General features: G+C 36.3%; 1 protein-coding gene across 7 annotated transcripts in view; it reads left to right on the plus strand.

Annotated features, from left to right (window-relative positions):
• LOC115239878 (CLIP-associating protein 1) overlaps positions 1 to 23,382 on the plus strand; it is a 38,909-nt gene that overhangs the window by 2,393 nt on the left and 13,134 nt on the right. For 4 of the 7 annotated variants that reach the window (XM_029814688.1, XM_029814689.1, XM_029814691.1 and 1 more), the window contains exons 2-5: positions 8,321 to 8,426; positions 8,988 to 9,159; positions 9,254 to 9,430; positions 10,254 to 10,330. In XM_029814688.1, the coding sequence (XP_029670548.1) occupies positions 8,321 to 8,426; positions 8,988 to 9,159; positions 9,254 to 9,430; positions 10,254 to 10,330 (532 nt within the window). Of the gene's footprint in view, positions 1 to 8,320; positions 8,427 to 8,987; positions 9,160 to 9,253; positions 9,431 to 10,253; positions 10,331 to 18,999; positions 19,674 to 23,382 lie in introns of those variants that run through there. The other 3 variants (XM_029814692.1, XM_029814693.1, XM_029814694.1) reach the window with 3 other exon arrangements.

The following is a 23,382-nucleotide window of genomic DNA, read 5'->3' on the forward strand; positions in this document are numbered from 1 at the left end:
TAATTATAATAAAAATATTTTTAATATAAATAAGTCTGATTAACATCAACAGTTGACTATTTATTAACATCACTCATTTATATTAAAGATATTTTTGATAATTATATAACGAATTTTTATTCTCTAAAAAAAAATAATACATATTTTTGCTCGCATAGACTTATTATTATTATTTGTAGTTATTTTTTTCAAGGTATTTTTTTTATGGCTCAAGACAAGATCTAATGTCTCTTTTTTTTTTCCCCCAAGTCACGATATTGGTTGTTCTCGCTACGAGATATTTAACACTAGGTATACAGAGCGTATGTGTTTATTCGAAACATACGCGGTGCTGTTTAAAGATTTAAAGATGCACCGCGATCTGATACGCGAGATAGGATTCAGCGCTGGATGCAGCTCTGTTTCTTCGCGGGAAAATTATAATAGTCATCTGCTTATTCTCGATGTATACAAGAGATCAATGTCGTATCGTCACGCGTTTGAATTTAAGTGCACGCCGCAAATTAACGCGTGTAAACAATATCCGAGAGTCGCAAACATATCGCTGATTTGTGATTATGGGAGCTCACAGTACAGTTTCATCATAATAGTTAATATTGCGCAACGCGTGATAAAAGAATAATGAGATTTAACGCATTACAAATGATAAATTAAAGTACTGCTCCGAAACATGGGTAATATATGTTAATAAACACGCGCCGCTCTTTTTTACGAATTCTAAAACAGCGCGTAGTTTCGTAAAAATACTGGGACGAAGCAGGATGTTTATCAACACATGGCGGGTCTTTATTTCATTTTTATTCCCTGCGTCTGAATGTATCGATTTCGACTGCATTTATTTCGTCTGTAAACGTTTATAAATATACAAGAGAATAAATTTCAATCGTATCTACAAAAATAAAAAAGTGAGGCAAATAAATGAAAGAAGTAAAGTAAACTGAGTAATCATTTTACTTAGCAATAGAATAATATTTTTCTGTGTGTACATTTACGATTGTAAAAGATGTAATCTCGAATTAGGAACACGATGTTTGTTTACATATTTTGTAATTAGTTGACATAATTTTCCCCATGTTTATTTTGATTCTTAATCTTAGAAATCAAATGAATGACAATATTGTAATGATATTCCTGAGGAAAAATCGAAAATCCAAGATTTACTCTGCATCTTTCGCGATGCATTTCGCTCGACGAAGAATCGCGGAGTTCGGTTCAAGTTGCGAATAAGGGAAAAAACTTTCACGCCATGTACGTAAAGTGTCCTTTGCTAACGTATCGCAAAGATCGACGCAGGGATGTCGTTTTAGTCAGTGCCATTAAGTCGCTAAATGTCCTCCGGTAATGGCCGAGCAAGTACGGCCGACGCGAGTTCTTGAGCCCTTCGAGAGAAATGCATAACAGATATTCGAGTGACAGTTTAATGGAGTATCGAGAGCGAGTCGAAACTTTAATGCGGGATTTAAACCATCAGGTAAAGTCAACAGATTTGATTTTATGAGATTTTGTTGATAAACTTTATGTTCTGTATACAATCCTTTTCGATGGCGGAAAAATTTTCACACATTTCTCTTTGAATAATAAATTTAAATTACGATTATATATAAAATAAAATTTTATTGTTAAAATTGCAAAATGCAATTGTATCAAAATATTTCAAAATTATTCAAGATTATAAAAGAATCGCAATCAGTTCAACGAGATATAGTTACACAGACGCGATGATTTGTTTACGAGCTTATTATTGGCTGAAATGTTGAAAGATCTACTATATCGTGTGGCAAAATCTGTTTGAAGAGAAGTAGAAGTAAGAAATTATTCTCGTCGTTTGGGCGGTAACGAATGATTCATCGCGCGATGTTACACTTGTAGATCTGTTACCTCCAAGAGTTGTCTTGATAAAGCGATTAATGAACAAATTGATATCTATTGCTAAAATGATAAAAAATTGCTACATTGTTCGATTCTTATTCGAATTTTTTGTAATAATATATTTTTCTTTTCTTGATAACTATTATACTTTCTATATTTCTACTTCAAGATTGCACAATACCTATTTAGGAATTTTGCTCGTCTTTCATCCGATTATCAAATTACCGCGACTCGTGATCCCCGTGTAATCGATATACTCACGTTCGATTTTTCTTAAATAACTGTCACTAGCCGAAGCACATCGGATAGATCGTCTTACGTCACTCTCTCTTTCCGGTCGTGTTAGTTACAGGAATGTGTACGAAAGTCCCTCTGCGACATAATAAATAATTAATCGAATCCAGAGTTTCAGCCAAAATTGAGAGACCTTTGCATTATGCATGATTTCTGATGCTTGGTATTTTATTTATGTATGTTATACATGCGCAAACCAAATCGCACACATAGATTTGTACATATCAATACATTCGAGCGTTCATTGCTATTTTTAGCGTGACTTTTTATTATCGTACGAGTCATCTTTCTGTTTCCTCTATGTATGTACCTATAATTCCTTTCTACGTTTTCATAATCTCCGTAAAATGTGCGTTTGGGGATAAAGTTTCGCATCATTTTAATTCTAATATATAAAGATTCGCAATCCTCAGAATTTGCCAGTTGCTTCCTTTGGGGATAGATTTCTTTTCAATTCTTTTAAAAATTTGTATTAATTACAAGTTTGACATATTTTTTCATATGTAAAAATATATTTTTACGATCATAAAACTTACTTTGCGTGTGTAGTTTCCACTCAATTCGCGAATGGCTTTCATTCTTCACTCCTCACAATGCGTCATTCAATTCGCACTGAACGCACTGGCGATTCGAACGTCAGTAAAACGTGCGAAATATGGGCAGCGGAAGCGCGTGTCGCGTTTAATTGCTGCATTAAAAATTTTATATAAAAATCATTCTGAACGTGAAAATCATCTACGTGATTATCCGAAACCACTTGTTGAAGCCGATGTTAAACCGCAAGTGTCACACGCGTTTTCACCTTCGGGGCAGGGCAACGCAGAGAAATGAGAACGAAATGAGATTATATCCGAGAATGCGTTAAAAGCGGCCTTTCAGCTGTCCGTTACTCACAACGATCCATTGTATCACTTGGAAGAATAGGAAATGTTTTACTAAAAAAAGCGTCTTTCCGGTCTTTCTCAATCGGTCGTTTCTTGATGAATATACGCCGTTTGCCACGTAGAATACAGGCCGCCCTTAATCTTCGACAAATGCTCTGATTCATTTTGGCAAGCAATCCGAGACTTCCTTTACGAATTATTCTCGAATTAATTAACGCGAGACATCTTTCTATTTCAATTTCTTAAAACGAAATAAAAGAAATGATTAAACAGCTTTATCGTTAAACTTTCATTGTGTTCTTTTGATTTTTTTTACATCTATCATGCCAGACCACAATTCTAGTCTTTTATTATCATTTCGTATAATTTGCAAAATATTTGCACAAAAGACTTGTTTAAAGTACTTGATAAAATATTTTTTCCTCCTTTCAATAAAAATATTCTACACTGAGAAAAAAAAAATTGTTAACTTGACTAAATTCGTCCAACTAATTACTATTTCTTTGTATTTCTTTAATTATCGTATTTGACTTAAATATTTAAATATTTCAATTAAAAAAATACAAAGAAATAGTAATTAGTTGGATGAATTTAGTCAAATTAACAAGTTTTTTTTCTCAGTGTATATAATTTTTTTTTTTTTTAAGAGATATTTTGTTTGATCGTCGTTCACTTCGCTTGATAATCGATATGAATGAACACGAATTAGACGCGTTGCTTTTATATCGCTACACTTTACGCAGAAGCGTAAAATATGGGTAAATAGAGGTACGACACACGCGGTAAGACATACTCTTTGTCGTCGAATTATGGTCGCCGGGCTGTGAATCGTCGAGTATAATTAGATTTAACAATGTTTCTCCTTACGACATGATAGCTGTACCATTTTTGCAAGGCACGAATGCACATCGTATCGATGTCAAGGACATGGGACAAAACGCGAATCGAACCGCCGCGATCCTCGTCGTCGCGTTTCACTCGCTTTTTTTTTTCCACGCCACAGAGATGTTTCCTTTTCAGGATTTAAAGTATGACATCACCCTCACCTCGATGTTTTTTACATACATATAGTGCGCTCCAGCACGTTTTATCTTTCTTACATAACATTATTTTTACACTTACATGCGTAAAATACACTTCTTCAATGCTGCATATGGCAATTAGAAGAAAAAAAAATATGCTAATCGAGCATTTTTATGTGTGCGTGAGTAATTGAAAAATGAAAAATCGTGTTATGTTCCATAGACGTATAAATATGTCTATGATATGTTTACGCGAAGGTATATGTCATGGCCGACTATGTCGTCAGCTCTCAATCGATTCGTTATTTTTCAAGAACCGAGATATACATGATTATTATGAGATAACTTTCCACTTATCTCAATCATTTCTATACCACATATCGTATAATTCATCCACCTCATGAATTGAAAAACCGATATACTAATATTTCTTAGAATTCCGTAAATTTTGTTTACGTTCAAGGATCAGGGACATACTTATTTCTCGAGATAACTTTTGGAATTAGTGTTGGATGCTTTGTCTCAAAATTGTTGCAACAAAAGGAGAACGAAATATGCTCTGAGATTATCGAGTCGCGTTTTATCTCGCGCATTAAGGCTTGTTTGTCTCACGAGGGGGAAGAGATAACCGAGGAATATGGAGGCTGCCAAATATAGTCCGTTGCAAATCGACGACGACCGACTCTCGGCGCGGTGAAATTTTGCATTTCTCTCTTTCTCGCCTTTCGCGTCGCGCTCGCAGCGTGTGTTAGTAAGAAACTTTAAAAAATAAAATGGGCTCGATTTTATAAAACGAGAAATAATTTTCTAACTGGCACAGACGTGAGCACAATCAACTGCTTGATTTTTCTAATTGTAACGAATTATGAAAATGATTTAATTAATATCCTTTGTGTCTGAGAATAGACCCTCTCTTTCTCTCTTATATTTCTTCTTTCATGCTTTAAAAATATTAATTATTTTAACAAACATCTTGATTTTACGAAACTTATGTAATCCGAGTCGCTTTCATAATCGTCGGCAAATTTGTCGTCTCGTTTCCTGTCGCATCTCTGTTAAATTGCCAAGAAGTTCAGCGACATATTTGATACCCGATATATCTGACGTACCCGAAAATACGCGTATCCCGAATTTTCAACGGTCCGTTTAATAACGTCCCCCAGGCTTATTTCCGCCGACTATACGTAGCGCCCCGCGGATGTGAATCTGCACGCGATGCACTTCTGCGGTCGTATAAAGGAGACCTGCAACCTCCCACGTAGCTCTAACAACAGTTTTAACGGACTGTGCACCCAAGTTTGACAAGTAAAGCCGGAGCTCTCTCGCCCACGCGTGCGTGCGTGCGTGCGTGTCGTGTCATGTACGTTACGCTTGACCCTTTCTCGCGCGTTGTTTCTGTGTAATCTTTTCGCCACTATTGTGGCTTTCATTGCACTTTGTTCACTACACAGAGCGAGACGCGTGATGAAAAACTAATTTTCAAAAATATTGATGATTATTATTAGACAAAATTAAATTGTTTTCAAAGATAGCCTTTTTGAATATATATTTTTTCTACGTAAAACCGCCAAGAGAATTTTAAGGGCAATAAGTTCTTTACATAAAACTGTATATATACAGGGTGGCCCCGAACGTTCCAGCCAGACTTTGAGATCTTATAGGAAATTTAATTCTGAACAAGAAATTTCCGGTAAACATGGGTCGACAAATGCTTTCTTAAGAAGTTATCGCTCAAAAACCTCTGAAATTGTGATTATTTTACACATTTTTCCAAATATCATGGAAAATGTGCGTCTTTTAACAAAAAGTACCGAAACAAAAGTTGTAGAAAATTAAATTATCTTTCAAATGAGATCAAAATGATTGTTGTACGTTCCATAGATTTTGATATAACCAGTTTCAAACGTACAAAAGGTGCTTTTGTTACTTATTGTTAGATGCGTTAGATCAGTTTAAAAAAATTTATTTTATTTTTATAAAAAAGAAAAAAATTTTTATTTTTATCGTTTTTTCAAGAAATTTATTGTTTCATTTTCTTTTTATTTTATTTTCTTTTCACCTTTTGCTCTTCTTTTGCATCAGAGGTTTTTGAGCAATAACTTTTCAAGAAAGCATTTCTCAACCCATGTTTATAGGAAATTTTTTGTTCATTTTTTTCACCTTTTGCTCTTCCTTTGCATCAGAGGTTTTTGAGCGATAACTTCTTAAGGAAGCATTTTTCGACCCATGTTTATAGGAAATTTTTTGTTCAGAATTAAATTTCTTATAAGATCTCAAAGTCTGGCTGAAACGTTCGGGGCCACCCTGTATAATTAATACGCGTAATTGCAGTTCATATTAAGACGAATACAGCAAGATTAAGACATTCAGCATTAATCAAAGTCATAGATAAGAAAAACGATTGCATTGTCGAAAGAAAAAAGTAAATATATTTGAAAAGTATATGCTCTAAAATATTACAACATTGCATACATCTTCTCATATTATAAATGTTTTTCAAAAATATTAACTTGTCATTTATCTTTACCCAGCTTGTATAAAAATTGCAAAAAAATTGTAGTGACTTGATAAAAATTTTTGCTGTATATTTAAAGATGTAGAGAAAATTTGCGGATCAGACTGAAAAATAATTTTTCTCGAATTTTTATTATCTATAATAATAATATTAATAATTAATAATAATATTGTCTAATAATGAATTTTTTTAACACAATATTTTTATTAAACAATACAAATTTTTATAAGTCTTGTGCAATCATGTTATTATTTTACTAAATAAATAATGCAATTTGATACCGACAGATGCGTCCAATGATAATACTTTATCGAGTTGTTTATGTTTTGCGATGCAATGTAGGTACAAGTACGATGGACTTGTTTATATAATATCTTGATACGATTATAGATAGATTTTAGAAGCGCATATATTTCTGTCTGAAAAGATAATGACGCAGAGGCCAGCAAAGAGCCAAAGAGGAAGGCAAAAACTCTCGGTACTGAGCAATGATGTCACAACTATACGATAGCCCTGAGAGAACGTTTACCCCGGGGCTCGAAAATAGGTTTTATACATCTATGTATAGCACTTCGTTAACTGTATTTAAACGTCGCACTATATTGGGACGCTTTTGCAGCTTGCGACGCTAGTACATAAATCGCTTAATGTAAGATTTAAATTGTCAACGTTCATAAATATTCTTTTTATGTAAATACGAATTGTAATATGTTAAATATTATAGAATATTAATCGCCCTGTTACCGTTCATCTTAATGGCTTGCGTTATTTAATTACAACTTTCACCGTAATTATCATGCAATCTCATGTGCGCGTTTAACAGTCATAAAACTTGAACTTAAGCAAATGCAATTAGAGATTTTCTGGTTAGTTAATTGCACATTTCCTTAATTAAAAAAAAAACATTCTATTTGTCTGTGTCGTAATCACGAGTGCATTTTACATCTGACGTCTCGCAGGGCTCGCAGGTGAAGTGTAATTACGAATAAAGGGCAACGAACCGTGTGAGGGTGCGATTTCTGACTTCAAAAGGAGCTTTGGATCGATATGCATCACCCGAGTTGGAGATGTCAACATTACGCGGCAATTCTGCAATCTCTTAGGCTTGCTCTTTTTCTCTCTATCCTTAAATTCTTATCTTTTCTACATTATGGTCAATATTATGATGTAAAGAAAGAGAGAGAGAGAGAGAGAGAGAGAGAGAGAGAGACAAAGTACATCGTATTGTCAAAAAATAGTTAATTTTTTTAATAATATCTTCTTTTCTTTATTCAGTGCTTTTTTCGCTGCTTTTATTAAATATTTTACAAAAAATAATATTTTTAATATGTATAAAATAAAATGTTTAAATAGAATATATATAATATAAGATAAATACCAATATTATAATAAAATATTAAAAATAATTTTTATTATATAATCGAAATGCGAAGAATGTGCTGCGAGATATTGGTAACAGGAATCGATTGCATCAAGGCACTTCTATTATTAGCCAATCTTTTTCGCCGTAGTTGGAAGTGTTAATTAATATAGCTCGTAATGGAGCCCTCCGGAATGAACACCTTCTCTGTATTTGCTAAATTATCCGGTAGACCTCGATCGCCTTGATGCACATCAACGCGAAAAAAGCGACGATGCGATTTTGCCGAAGGAGGACAATCATTGCCACCACTATAATCGTCGCCGATATGCGTCATAAATTCAAACGACACATATGTGTTTCTCTTTTTTTACAGGTTGTTCAAAACGGTTTAGAGATCCTGACGTATCTCGCGGATCGGATGGGTCACGATTTCAAACCTTACATTTCCACCATCATTCAGCCGACTATAGATAGGCTAGGTGAGTGCGGAACGTATTTGTTCCATTCATTTGTCTTATAAATAACCTTCGAGAAGAAATCGGCAATAAACAATATCAGCGCTTAGGAAATTCCTATTATTATTTATGACAATCGAAAATTTTGCAGCTTATAATAATCGATACTGATGAAAGCTTATATTTTTGCTTATAACTTGAAGTACTTGTGATACGAAAATAATAGTGATGAGATTTGATGTCAAGTTTTTAATTAGAAAACTATACTATTTGAAAACTTTTATCTGAGAAACGAGTTTCGCTGCGTATTGAATGAATCATCAGTTAATCACTAAATGAGTTTCAAATAGAACGGAATGAAGTTTAAATGTCTTTAATGAGGTTGAAGTCTATGACAGATGTACACCATATTTGTCGAGAACCGGTCCGCCGATCGCTTTCAGCTCTCCCGCGAAGCTGATGTTGAGAATAAGTTGCACACATACGCGCGATTCGACAATATATCTCTCCTCCTTTCTTCGCTTTCAAATCTCATATTATTGTCATGCATACGGAAACTAACGATTAAATTTGCATCTATTGCAGGTGACAGTAAAGATGCCACTAGAGAAAAGGCGCAGTTGGTGCTTCTAAAGATCATGGAGAAGGGATGTATGTCGCCCCAAAATCTTCTTGATAGACTTCGTCCAGCTTTTAATCACAAAAATGCAAAATTACGAGAGGAAGCTCTGATTTTGTTGACGACAACGTTGAATGAGTAAGTGGCAAGTTTGCATTTATTTAAAAAATGAACATTATGTGTAAAATGATAGAAGGTCTTTGGAATGTATGGAACGTTTGAATTTTTTCAGACATGGAGCAGATGAGATGGCTCTATCAGGTGTGATCCCGAGCATTGTCAAGTTGTTGTCTGATCCTTCGGAAAAGGTTCGGGAGACCGCTTTGAACACGCTGGCGGACATTTATCGGCATGTAGGCGAAAGATTACGTGTCGATTTGCAACGAAAGCACAATGTGCCGCAAGCCAAGTAAGTGAAATGGCCAGTGAAAGCGAATTCTCTTTTCGGCTTTCAGTCTGCGAGAATTTCATGGCATATTTTCTAATCGTTATTCAATCGCTCGTGAAAGGCTTCTTCTCACTTTATATCAACCGATTAATGTAACGCGTTATAATAAATTCGGCTTATATGACAACAGATCAGAGGTCACTAGTGACGTAAAAGTGTATCTCGTGAAATCGCTTATTTTTCTGGGCTCAAAAGCTATGTTAGGAACTTGCCAAGACCGAGTAGAGAGTGAGCAAGATAAGCTAACTAAAAAGTTTCGAAATTTCTCTTATTTCTTTCGGGCTTATAATAATTCACAAATATGAATCATAATAAGAATAAGAATTGATATATTTTCTATTTTATTTTTTTGAAAATAACTTTTTTTTAAATAAATTAATGAGATTTTTATAGCTGAAATGACATTAAAAAAGAGATATTATTCGAATAATTTTTAGTTAGACACAATATATATATTTTTTTGTATTGTGTATCTAATTAAAAATTATCAGAATAATGTTGCATATTTGATGTCATTGTAACAACAATAATTTCATTAATTTATTTAAAAAAATCACTTTCACAAAAAGATAAAATAAAAAATATAAAAATGTTAGTTTGTACAGATAAGTTGGCTATCAAATAAGTATAAGAATATAAACAATAGTTCTCGCGTCAGGTTTACACGCTCGTTCGAGAGATAGGGTGATCATAGGATGATATCTTTGTCAAAAGTAAGCGACATTTATTGTAGTCAAATCTATGATCGTAACATTATGTAAACTCTTTTTTTTTCTGCTTACAGAATGCTCCTGTTAATAGAAAAGTTCGATCAACTGAAGGCAGCCGGCGATCTCCTACCTTTAGCAATGTCATCTGACGGTGAGTGAACCGATTAAATTTTCTGGCGCCGCAGGATATCGCTTAATTTAAAAGCTCGATGGTGATAAAAAACGGCGCGAGTGCCACGCGCATGTCACCCCCGGGCCTATATCGTTATTCAACGCACGCGAGAGCAGCTTGTATCGTGCTGCCATCGCGCAGCCACGGAGTCTATCATGTGGCGCGATTTTTGCCTTCGCATGCCAGGAAGATTCCTCTTACCCCGCTCGCTCTACCTCATCTCACCTCTCTCGCAACTTAAACGTTACATGTATACATCATGAATATTTATCAAGGACCGTATGTTCCACGATGTGACGAGAATACTCGCCGGTTTTCCACATCGGTATATGTGATCAATATATTGCGTGAACGACTTGGATTTAACGACACTTCGATATCTCCCTTCAAATCGGTATTTTTATCTCCTCTTCCGGTAAAGAAATGGAAAATTAGCGACGATACTAAAAGTATGGTAATTAATACCCGTATTAAGTTAAGCCTCCAACATTGGAGAAAATTAAATTTCTATTATCATTTGATTGCACATTGTTTGCACATGTTTGCCATTTTTGAATTTCTGCAAACAATGCCCAATCAAATGATATACCTACAGAAATTTAATTTTTGCGAATGTTTGGGAGTTAACTTAACACGCGTGAAATTTATGCGCTAGAGTAAAGCCGCGCATTCCGTTTCGCGTAAGCTTCGTTTCCTTGAACGAGCGATACAATGAGATCGCTAATTCGCGTTATCTGCATGCGTCGGGGATATTACATAATATTGCATACGAAGCGAGATAGAATCGCGTCGTCGCGATAGGCACCGCGTGCAATACATATCGGCGGTATATTGTTTCAAGCGCCACGCCTGTAACTCACACCGAAGCTAAGACGGTCCCGCTTGAAAACGGACGGCCTTGTAATTGCTCGGTTCGTCGGGTGTTCAAATTTCGGTCGCAAATATTACATATCGCGTCGGCAATAGTATACTTAGCTTCCCTCGCCTCGCGATTGATATAAAAATCCGCACCGACCAACAGCAAAGATTCGTCTACACCGTGGCACATTCTGTTTGCGTAATCGATCGCGGCATAAAATGTTAAGATCGCACACAAAGAAAGATAATACTTCACAATTCATCTTCGCGTTCGTATCTTTAACTTTTCATAGGTTCACCGGAGTTCCGCGATTTATTCCTTCTTCGCGCCATGTGATTATTAGTTGCCGTCATTAATCACCACGCTATGCACGATAATTTTGCGACAGGCCAGATAGTTTTCATTGTTGGAAAGTTATTAATTATCCTTATAAATCAAATAAATTAAAGACTGCTGTTTGTGACATAAATGTCACAAGTAAAGAAGCTCATTAAATAATTACTGTCAGTTAACGTGAGGCAATTCGTCATCTCTGGCGAAAGTAGCGGTTAAAATTTAATAGAATTTTTAATAAATTTATACTATGAAAGTTTTTTCACTATCTACTCTCCCTCTCTCTTTTTTTCTCTCTTATTGTCAGATCTAGAATCGAAGATACGCGCATCTTTAAGTCCATTTCTTTTGCTACACCCTGTGAATACACATCGGTCACGATTAGATCATACATGGGCTTGGCAGAAGAAGCCACGGCGCTTCGCTTGATTTCAGAGATATTAATAGAACTCAAAATAGCCGTGAAGCGCTAATAGCGATCTTCCGCGAAGCGTCGTGCATCCCCTTCATGGACATTCGAACTTCCGGTCATAGCAAAGTCCGGGGGATCAATCTCAGGCGTTATTAGAGCCATCCATGAATATTCTAAAGCTTCTCTTGCCAGTAACATTTTATATATTTTTAAAATTATGAAATCTTAAAATATTAATTGAAATTAAATTCTTTAATCTCCATCTTGCATGTCAATTAAAAACATGTAACTTAATTAAAATTATTTAATATAAAAAAAGTTTGAGAATTACTCTCGTAATGAGAAAATAATACGATTGCGAGGAATTAATCTTCGATCAACACGTGTTATACATTGATATGTATCTTCATTCATGCATAACATATATTCATTCATGCATAAACCTTTACTTAACTGTTTCGCATAAATTCAATTTTCAATTCTTTTTTTCTTTTTTTTTTATAATTTGCACATACTTTGATGTCATGACATAACTATGCGTGACGGTTGTTCGCCGTGTTTCGACGACTGAAATCGCGTTCTACGAATGCGAATGAGAATCGCGGAATGAATATTTTTTCATAGCGCACACCTCAGTGGACTTTCAGTGACGCGAATACGTCGACTAAAATCGTCATCGTGACGACGGTATCTTCGCACGATGAAGTTATGCGACACGGAAAGGTTACGCGAACCTGGCGAGCGAGCAAAAATTTGCATAAGTCTCGTTTTCGCTCTCTCTTTCCCCGTGACCCCGCGTGCAGCGGGGATTGTGCTAGAGGTTCACAGGCACATACTACGCGATTTCTCCGGAACGCGCCAGCGCTCCTTGATTTGCATCTTAGAAAAGTAAAAAGATCTCCACTCTCTTGTGAATAAAATCAACGCACGACGATTAATAAATGTCGCCCCACCGTGTAGGATACGATATATTTTGTGAAACAAATTGACAACTCTTTGGCAATCTTCCACACGCGTACACAGTGTATATTTAAATTCTAATATACGATTCTAATTTACGATTCGGATATGGATGTTACGAATCGCTACGAATTGATCTTCAAATCGAAAAAGAAATCGCTAAGCTTTATATTAGATTTAAACAGGGTGTCTACTCCCTGGAAAAACATGGGAAACCTAGAATTCACAGGCAGTCTTTTTGTACCTGGAGAAATCAGGGAATTCTCATGAAATTTTATTGGGATTCACAGAATTTTTTTTTTATATTCTCTCTTTGATAATTTCGCTCTTATACTGTAAGCAGTAGGTAATCTGCCAATTTGTTTATATATACGTGTGTTCAATGTTTTAACAAAATATTTAATATGCAATATATATTCTTACTTTAATTTTTAATGATTAAAAATAAAAATGTTATGCATGTTAAAAATTTTTATATTAACGAAAGCTTTTTTTTAATACATTTGTAAATCTATCACTTGAAACTTAAGTGGCTTTGTGTGTTTCCTTCGTATAAGTGAAAAGCATTAGAAAACACGTAAAATAAAAAAAAACTTATCTTAGGAAATTGCACCAAAAAATCTTTAAAATATTCTCTTTACCTGGAATTTTGAACAAAAATACCTGAAAGATGAAGGAATTTTTTTACAAGATGTGAATATAGATACCTTATTAAATTATTACGTCTTAGATTGTTTGTGTATGTAATAAGAGACTTTAATTATAATATCTTAATCCTCGCGCGGGGATGATTCGCGCCGCGTACTTGTAGGAACTATCTCTCCCCCCATGACACATGGTGAATTCACACCGCCGTCCACCCGCGCTCGCTCTTAAACTGACGCCTTATTACGCGACCTTACCCCGAGGGCAGCGAGATGCATGCTCACGTGGTCAAGTGAAAGGTAGGGTGGCAAACACGCAGATTTATCTTCGCAGCTCGGCGCACGATTCCAGGCTGCGCGCATCGATCAGATATGAAAAACACGGAATAACGCCCGGCTGCTGCCCTTTCGTCGCACCGCGTTCTTTGACCGCTGCCCTGTTAACCTTTCCATAGCCGTGGGTCAATAAAACGAGCTATTAGAGAATTCTAAAAATATATTTTCTTATTAAGAAATAATTATGGATCCCGCGTGACAATTATCTGCGATAAAGACTTCAATGTTCAAATGTTTTTGTTTTCATGGAAAGTAAAATTACAATTAGATAGATTTTATGCTGTAATATTAAGGTAAATAATTGAAAGATTATTAATCCTAACAATTCGCGTTAATATATAAATATACTTTATTTGATAATTCTTCGCACAATATCGTCGCGATAACACAGTAAATTGAGCATGTTAGATTACTGGGTGATCAAAAATTTAAGGCGTTTGGAAAATTTCTACGCTGTCTCTTCTGAATGAAAAGGGATAAATTACTGTATGATATAATAATTGTGTGCTTAATCTGACACATGACGCCTCGCGCTCGATAAACGCATGTGTACGCTATTATGTAACGGCGAGGCCTGTTATCGCCTGCCTTCTTGATGCCGGCCAGGCAAAAGCCATGTGTGGGCGATTCTTCTTAACGTTGTCTCTCTAACAGCAAGGGATATCGACACTCACATTTTCCGATACTGATGATCTCAGCAAGACACAGAAAATCTATTATCGATCGCCAGTTTCTCCCTCGTGTTTGTTTTTCATTCATCTTCCGAATCGAACTGTGTCTTGTTTTTCTCGAAGTTCTTACCTGATCTTAATCAAGCATCTGCTCTAATTTCTGTCTTGCTCAAAAGCATCTTTAGGATGATTCGTAAATTATCTTTGCGTGCAAAATTTTAAAAATATTTATTTCAGTCATTGCATATTTCGAGACATTTGTTTTAAGATGATATGAAAAATCGCGAATTTAATTCGCGAACGAGGTTTACGAACTTTCACCAAGATTATATCCATCGTAAATCGATGACAGGTTTAATTTGACCATAATTTGCCTTTATGAGTTAAAATCGGGAAAAGAAGCAAAGCGAAGATCGCGACACACTCGACGTCGGAATAAGACGTTAAATTTATTTCTTTTTGCGAAACGAAGCGGTTAATCAACGAAGATCTATCGCGAATCTTGGACTAAATCCGTCTTTATTTAATTGGCGATAATTTTTCAAACCACTGTCGTCTTTGATGCACGATGAATGCTGCCAATTTTCTTCGTATTTTCGAGCATCATTATTTCTTTGCTCAACAAGAAGGCCGCCGGGAGAGTATCTAGTTTAGCGACCAATTATATGTCTCGTTCTTTTTGCAATGCGAAGCGCAAAAAGCGGAATTCAAGCGCCGGCTTATTTTCACCGATAATGGTGTCCGTAATGATCCTGTTTTGCGAGTGGCCGGGTCGTTTGATTGCTCGTCTTAAATTGACCTTCGAGCATGATATTTCAAAAGTTAATCCTGAGAATTGCTCTGAGTCCCGCTCGGAGGACACCGTAGCTTCAATTGTGTGTCATTTCTCTTTCGATTATATGTCAAAGTCAGACTGTCAGATTCTCATTTTCTTTTCACTTGGAGAGGCTCTTATGCACACAAAGTCTTGAAAAAACAAAATTTCTCTTTCTCTCTCAAATTATTATTTAAATATTTAAAAAAAATGGAATTTATAAAATAGATTTTTTTTTTTTAAAAGAAAATAGAGCCTGAAAATTTCGTAACATGTTTTCTAAAAATTTGGAGATCTTTGATTTGCCACGTGATGTTCCACAGTTAATTCTTATATCGTAAAGTTTATCTCTCTCACGTCTCGGAATTGCGAATTCGCGGGCGCGCGTTAATTAGCAACGAATTAAATTGCTAACTCGCTTTCACCAAGGACACCGACCGGTGATTCTCGATGCTCGGGAAATACGAGAGTTGCCCGCTGTATGGAAACCTCCTTCGCTGTATTTTCTAACTCCTTCCCCGTTCTTCCGTAACAGGCACGTCCACGTTGAATTTCTAAGGAGGCGGTCATCGCATCGGAAGCGAGCCTCGTGAAAGAAAAGAAGACATAAGACACATCCTTCAGCCCACGCCGTCGCAAGTCCGTATATATATATATACGTTAATTATACCGTCGGGTGTAATTATCGATACCGCTTCCATCTTGCATGCGAATGCAAGCGTAATTGCAGAGACAGAAAGAGAAAGAGAGGAAAAAAAGATGATACCTGCGGTCGCGGGGAAACTGCCCGCGATTCCGTTGACCCGGTTTTTGCCAACTTTGCCCACCGACATTTGAAATAATTTACCGCGAAATATCGCGAAGCATGGAATATTGCATCGTGGAAATCTGCATAGTCACGGCGAATCGAGGCCGTTCATATGCACTTCCGGTATTTTAGATCCGCGCCAAGTGGTCGGACTATTCAGCGTCGCCTGACCCTAAACTGTACAACCGGGATCCGGCACAGATTTCCTTTTCCGAAACAGTTACATATTATATATATTATTTTACACTTAGAGCTATTATTTTATCAATTTTAAAAACTGAAAATATTAAGTTTAGCTCGAGTTAAATGTTAGTTTATGTATAAACTCGGTAAATTTATTTTATTTTCTTTAAAGTATAATTAAACAGGCACGTAATACATTTCTGAAACGGGGTGAAATACATATATGAGTTATATTTCCCGCGTAATAACGCAATTTTATCGATCGTTAGAATTGAACATTATAATTATTGTATCGATTTCCGTTTAATCCGGCCGTCACAAAGTATATCTCGCGCTTAATTATGCCTTAATGCATCGCGTCGTGCGTTAATTACGGATTGCGCGATACCTCCGTCGATGATAATTTATCACTTGCTTCCCGCGGAAACGCGTTTCGATTGCAACTTTTACCTAGGATCGATCCTTTCGAGCTACTGGAATTGATCACGATGCGAATCAAAGTTAATTCGCTAAAACTCCGTAACTTTTATTACACACAGAGAAATACATACTATATACAAGTAAATATTACTTGTTTCAAGTATTTCATAAGTTCATTTAAATGTTTCTATTACTTTGCATCGATCGAAATTCTTGCAGAAGTAATGTCGATCGTAAATCCGCCGAAATTTTGTACGAACCTTGCGAAATATGGTCACGTGTTTTCAATCTAAAACACGCGAGAGTGGACTTAACGACAGATTTACGAGGGCGGCATATTTCGACACGACATCCTTTCTTGTTTATTACGAGGCGATCCTTTTATTTCGCGGTCCACATTTATCTTTCCTCTCTTTCTTTTTCCGTTCTCTCTCGATCGCTTCTGCCGCGACCGGACCGCCAGTCTTAAAACTGGCGCAAATTGAATCCGACCGCATCAATCACTCACCTGTTTCTATACATACACACATACATACACACACATCGCGGACAACAATTTGTCGTCCTTTCGAAATCGTCTCGCGGAGCGGTATTCTTTTATATGCAGGACCAGTTAAAGAGATTCACGCAGAGATCCTAAAAATAATATTTTAAGATTTTGAAAACTGTATTATTATTCAGTAAAAAAGTACGTATACAGGGTGCGGCATTTATAGTGACGCGGGCATAATTTTCGAAAACGAAGTGAGATATCAAAAAATGTTTCAGACAAAAGTTGCATGATTTCGAGGGGGCTACATGATAAAAATATGGATTTGACCTTAAGTAGTCTTTTCAAGGTGAGGTCAATGTTTTTTTGATATCTCACTTCGTTTCCGAAAAATATGCCCGCATCACTATAAATGCCGCACCCTGTATATTCGGCGCATATATTAGATATGTTATATGTTCCTTTTCTTATATATGTTTATTATTTCATCATTATTATTGTTATTTTAATTAAATATATAATTCAAATAAATTATAATTTCTCAGAATGAATGAAAGGGGTAAAGAATTTTCGGATCTGTCATTGCCTTTGTGTTGAATTCATCTTCGGACCCCTCCTGTCACATATGGAAATCGGTAAATGACATTTTCGGGTCTTCGGGGCGGCTGAATAAATCGATTAGTCAATGCCCGATCTCGATTGCACGGCATCTTTTATGTTCTCGACGGTGAAACTCGGCCGATCTCATCTCGGGCGTTAATACACGATGGAAAGCACCGACGTTCTGCAGATGCAGCTCTCACACCTTCGCGCGCGTGAATGCAATCCGACGAAGACAGAAAGCTTAATTCATCTCGCGTGTGCATTTCTCGATTGCGACATCGCCGACTTTCAGCCTTCCTTGCCGGGCGAGATCGGCGTTAATTATCTCCGTGCACCAATTAGTTCGTAATTATTAACGGGACAATTCGATTGTTCGATCTTTTTTGCTGATTGAGCTTGGGTCCCTTTCGAGCGGACGATGTAACGTAACAATGCTTTACATTTGCATAAAACGTAACGAAATAATCATCTCGTATTAGCATGCGAGATGTAATCAAAGTTTCCTACCGCGGGAAAAAAATGTACATAATTGACAATCTTTAATTATGATTTGAATGCAACCGCGAATAGACTTGACGTAAGATTTTTTTGTCATATGCATACGTAAACAGGAATATCGAAGAGAGAAATAAACAAATCGAGAAAAAGATAATAAAATATACAAAAGATTTAAAAATTAATATGTAATAAAACATAGAAAAGTTATAAAAATTGAATTGCGAAAAATATTTATAAACCGGATACAACTTCAAATATAAAACTTTCGCAAAAATTTACAATCTTCGTACGCGACATGCGATGACATGTGTCACTGAAGAATGACTAAAATCGCACAAGCCGACCTCGCTAAAAGTGCATTTTCGCGACTGTACCATTGTCCCCGATGACACACTTGACAATAGCATCACTGGCATTGATTTTCCGGAATCGGTGGCGGCAAGGCAGGCCCCGCGCCTCCTCGTTCGTCCCTACGGCCTTTGGCCCCTTCCAGCGGACGGGGCACCAACGATAGGGGAAGGTCCGTTGTGGGACCCCCTCCTTTAGCTCGGCGGCTTTACTCGCGTTCCGCGCATAAGCGCTTACTCTCGGGAGTCCGACCGAGAGTAAACGAGTCGGCGTTTAGCAACGTGAGAGACGCGTTGTATTATAGGTAGCCTCACAGAGCGAGTGTCGTCGCGATCATCGATCGTGTGCTTTTTTCCTGCGCTTTTTTTTTCTCTCTCTCTTTGTGTCACGTGCGAGGATCGATTTCTCTTGTCTGTAATCTCGGTGAGATCAGTGATTTCGATATGCTGTTAGAAACACGCGACAACCGATCGCTTCTCGTGATGACGAAAACGCGATGCTCTTCGTAAAGTGCGCTCTCCTATGATCGTGGAATTGCTCTGTCATCAGAGAGATATATCGCTTCATTTTTTTCCCTCTCGTCAGGATTGTCATTATTACCGACTTCCCTGTTCGATCATCTCGCGTAAGCGAGGTCTCGTGTGTTTACCTCGCGCAGGACTTAACGAAGTGCGTGCGAGAGATGCGTCGTTATCGCGGGCCGTATCGTATATTCGCGCAATCAATGCCTCCTGACACGCGATACTTCATGACAGTGCGATGATTTTGACCGTCGTCGATCGCAGTTCGCCGAAGGAATTTTCGCAGTGCGCGACAAAGGCGATGTGAGATAAACGACGAACGCTCGGCGTCGTAATCGTATAGTTGCATAGACTATGCGTGTATGTATATATATATATATATGTATGCGAGTCCGATTGTTCCGCGCCCGCGGCTACGTACGGTGAGAAATAGTGTTGTTAGACAAGGATGTAAGCGGAGAGTCGCGTTATTTCGAAAAGAATCGCACGGCGCAATATCCAGTTTCGAAGTGAACGCCGGAATAAGTCGTCTTTCTTGTAACAACGCAATTATAATGTAGAGGGGAATCGCATAAATAAGTTTCTCTTTTTAGATAAAGGAAAATTGTCAAGTGCCAGAACTAAATTTTAAAACCTAAAATCTCTGTCTCTCTCTCTCTCTCTCTCTCTCTTTATCTCTAGAAATTTAAAAAATTTTCGATATTTTCTCCAGAGATATTTAGGATCATCCTTTTCGTTCGCTTGAATACAAATGTGTGTGTATATGTGTATATGTGTGTCACGAATCTCTATTTGTGTCACGTTTCGGGCCGCCTTTGAGAAAGATAAGGAGTTTACCGTACACGCGTGTTGTCGAGGGACTCGACAAAAGTTCGACGAGCGTGCAAAAAGGCCGAGAGCCAGCCCCGTTGGTCAGAATTATTAATGCACTTTCTCGGCCGCGATCAACTAGACGATTCGCTGCCGCTCGAGCATTTTCACTAGACATGGATGTAAATTCTAAACTCGCGTTTTTTTTATTATATGATTATAATAGAGAATAGCTTTAATTATGCAATACAATGCGAACGTCATTTCTCGTTCTATAGAAAATATGACTTCACTTTAAATTCCTCGAAGGTAATATCGCGTTTTAATAGACAGCTAAGCGTGCCTGCCGGCAAGTTCTATTAATTATTCCGCTTAGCTCAATCATAAAAGCGAAATGTGATTGCGAACAAGGTAAACAATTTTCAATACTGTTAACTTTTTTTTTTATATTATAAAGTCCTTATGTAACGAGCGAGGAACAGGATTTCGTACTCTCTCTCTCTCGAAAAAAAAAATATAAATATAATAATCATCGAGATCAGCTCGAACAGTGCGTTGCCGCAAAAAAATTTCGCAAAGTTGTGCCCTTATATTGTTGTAAATTACCTTATAACGAGGCGTGAAACGAAGACCGAGATTACTCGTGTTACTTTATTCGGGTTAAATAAAAGCCATTTTAATCAAGATCTCCGAACGTAATTAACGTCGGAACCGCGCACGTTAATCAATCGCAATTGGTACGGTGTTTCAATGGACGGGGACTTTGTTCGTTTTTTTTTTTTTTTTTTTTTTTTTTTTTTTGCGAGCGGTTTAATACACGGCTCGATGTCCCTTTTTATATGCGAACGATGGCGGTCTAACCGCTAGACGATGTTAATCTATACGTCGGCGATAAATGCCCGCGCACGTGTGCGGTAATGGGCTAAGCGTAATAGAGGCCGATCGCGGTGTGTTTGTGACGCAACCGATTCCGGGAAGCGGGATGAATTTTTTTTTTTCCCCTCCTAAAACCACGCGACCCGTCCGTATCGCGATGGTTTTAAGGCCCGAGGAGCAAATTGATGTAAATCAAACGCTCGTTGCTTTTTTTCCTAAAAAAAGCAACGAGCTCGTGATATAATGTGCACACAGAAAAATATATACTATATACAAGTAAATATTACTTGTTTCAAGTATTTCAAAAGTTCATATATCCGCACGGAAAAAAAATTTTTCGCTACCATAGCTAATCATGGTTTGCAAAATAAATTTCTAAACTGCAGCAAAACGGTTTGCTGTTGCACTTAATAAATAGGTATCACAGTTAAGATGTTTGCTGTTGCACCTAATAAATAGGTGTCACAGCTAAGATGTTCGCTATCCATATATTACGACTGAAATCTAGTTACCACACGCAGTTTTTAGCTACGGCAGCTAATTTTTTTTTCCGTGCGCAAATCTATCATAATGCAATTAATAATTACATTTTATAATCGTTAATTATTGCAAACAATTACATTGTTAATTATTGCAAACAATGTGCAAATAAACCACCTTGCGGTAGATAACACAGTGCATTTTTTTTAAAGTGGTATCCCCAATAGGTCTAATCCAATCTCATATTTTAATGTAAAAATTGTTCAAAGTGCCTTCCTCGTTCTCGCACACAGAAAAATACATACTATATACAAGTAAATATTACTTGTTTCAAGTATTTCAAAAGTTCATATATCCGCAAATCTATCATAAGTTCATCATAAGCATCAAATTTATTCAAAATGTATTCTGAATCCTAGTAAATTTAATACTTCAATCAAGAATATTAAATTATATAATTGAAAGAAATACATTAAATTTTTCTCATCTAATACATTTTTTTACATTGGATTAACCATATCTGACTTCATCGATAAAATTTTATAATATTCTTCAAAAGAAAATATTTATTTTTTTTTGAGTACATGATAATGAGTTTTTCTAAAATTTGTGACAAGTCTATTTTAGGACTATTATTAAGAAAATGTTCTTTGTTAAAGATAACTGTTATTTAAAAGAAGTAAAGTAAACTGAGTAATCATTTTACTTAGCAATAGAATAATATTTTTCTGTGTGTGTATACCTTCCCAAGAAATAAATTGAACAAGTGTGGCTATATTTAGCCAAGTTTAAAATTTTATGCGTAATATACATAGATTCCCTCGGTTGATATACACAATTTTATTTTTAAAAACATAATTACTTTTAACAATACAATATGATTCGAGTACATTAAAATGAATAATTTTTTATATTTCCGAATAAAATCGTTTTCATCTATTAGTGTGATAACATTGTACATTTTTTCTTTAGTTTACTCGAAACTACATTGCCTAGATATACGATATCTGTGTTTCTCAAAGAACTTCGACACCGGCAACTCGCATGAACGGCGCGCGAAGATCTGAATGAACGCTGAAACGTCAGAGGAGAAGGCGCGCGAGACGATACTATCTGTAACGTGAGAAAATGAGGTTTCTCATTAAACGGTCTCGTTACGTGTTACGCGACGCGTGTGTGTGTACATTCATTGTTGGAACCGGAGAAAACACCGAGCACCGGTATATCGAAGGGTATTAATAAATAGGTCGCGATCGCCGACCGATAGCTAAGAAAATCGCGCCTATCGCATTCTTAATTCTCTGAACGGTATTATTATTAGCGATAGTATCTTTAATAATGGTTTATTTTATTATTGGATCACATCAAGTGTTGTCGGTGAATACATAGCAAGTATGTAAAGCGACATTCATAACTATCGCAGAACATTGACCTGAAAACCGATAGCTCGTATAATCGCGTTCGTTATCATTTCTGCTTTTCTGCGATTATTATTTACACATCTCACGTTATTTTTAGAAAAACATAATATCAAATTCTCTAATTAAAGGGTCTTTCTAGTTTGACGCTCTGAAAAAAAGGCGATTTTGGGGAATTTAAAAAAAAAAAAGTATAAAACTTATTAATTCCAAACTTTCCACGTTTATTAAGTAACATTTCAAATATATCCTGAAATTTTTTCAAATAAAAATATTTGTTTGTTTCGGAGTTATGGTAGTCCAACCAGGATGCCTAAAAAAAAATTGTTGTTCATGGTGGACATGATTGCAGCCGTTGTAGTCATATGAAATAAAAAAACCAAAAAGATTCTTAATCTGTATGAGTGTGGTTATCGTATGAACTAGAATTAAATCGATATTTGCAAAATTCAAATTTTGCGACTTACAAAACTAACCAATTTTTTGGTGAAAAATAAAATTTTTTTTTAGACGCTACCATTTTTTTATTTTTCAATATTTTTTTTTT

This window comes from Formica exsecta, unplaced genomic scaffold (genome assembly GCF_003651465.1).
Source record: "Formica exsecta isolate Colony F162 unplaced genomic scaffold, ASM365146v1 scaffold4, whole genome shotgun sequence".
Taxonomy (NCBI): domain Eukaryota; kingdom Metazoa; phylum Arthropoda; class Insecta; order Hymenoptera; family Formicidae; genus Formica; species Formica exsecta.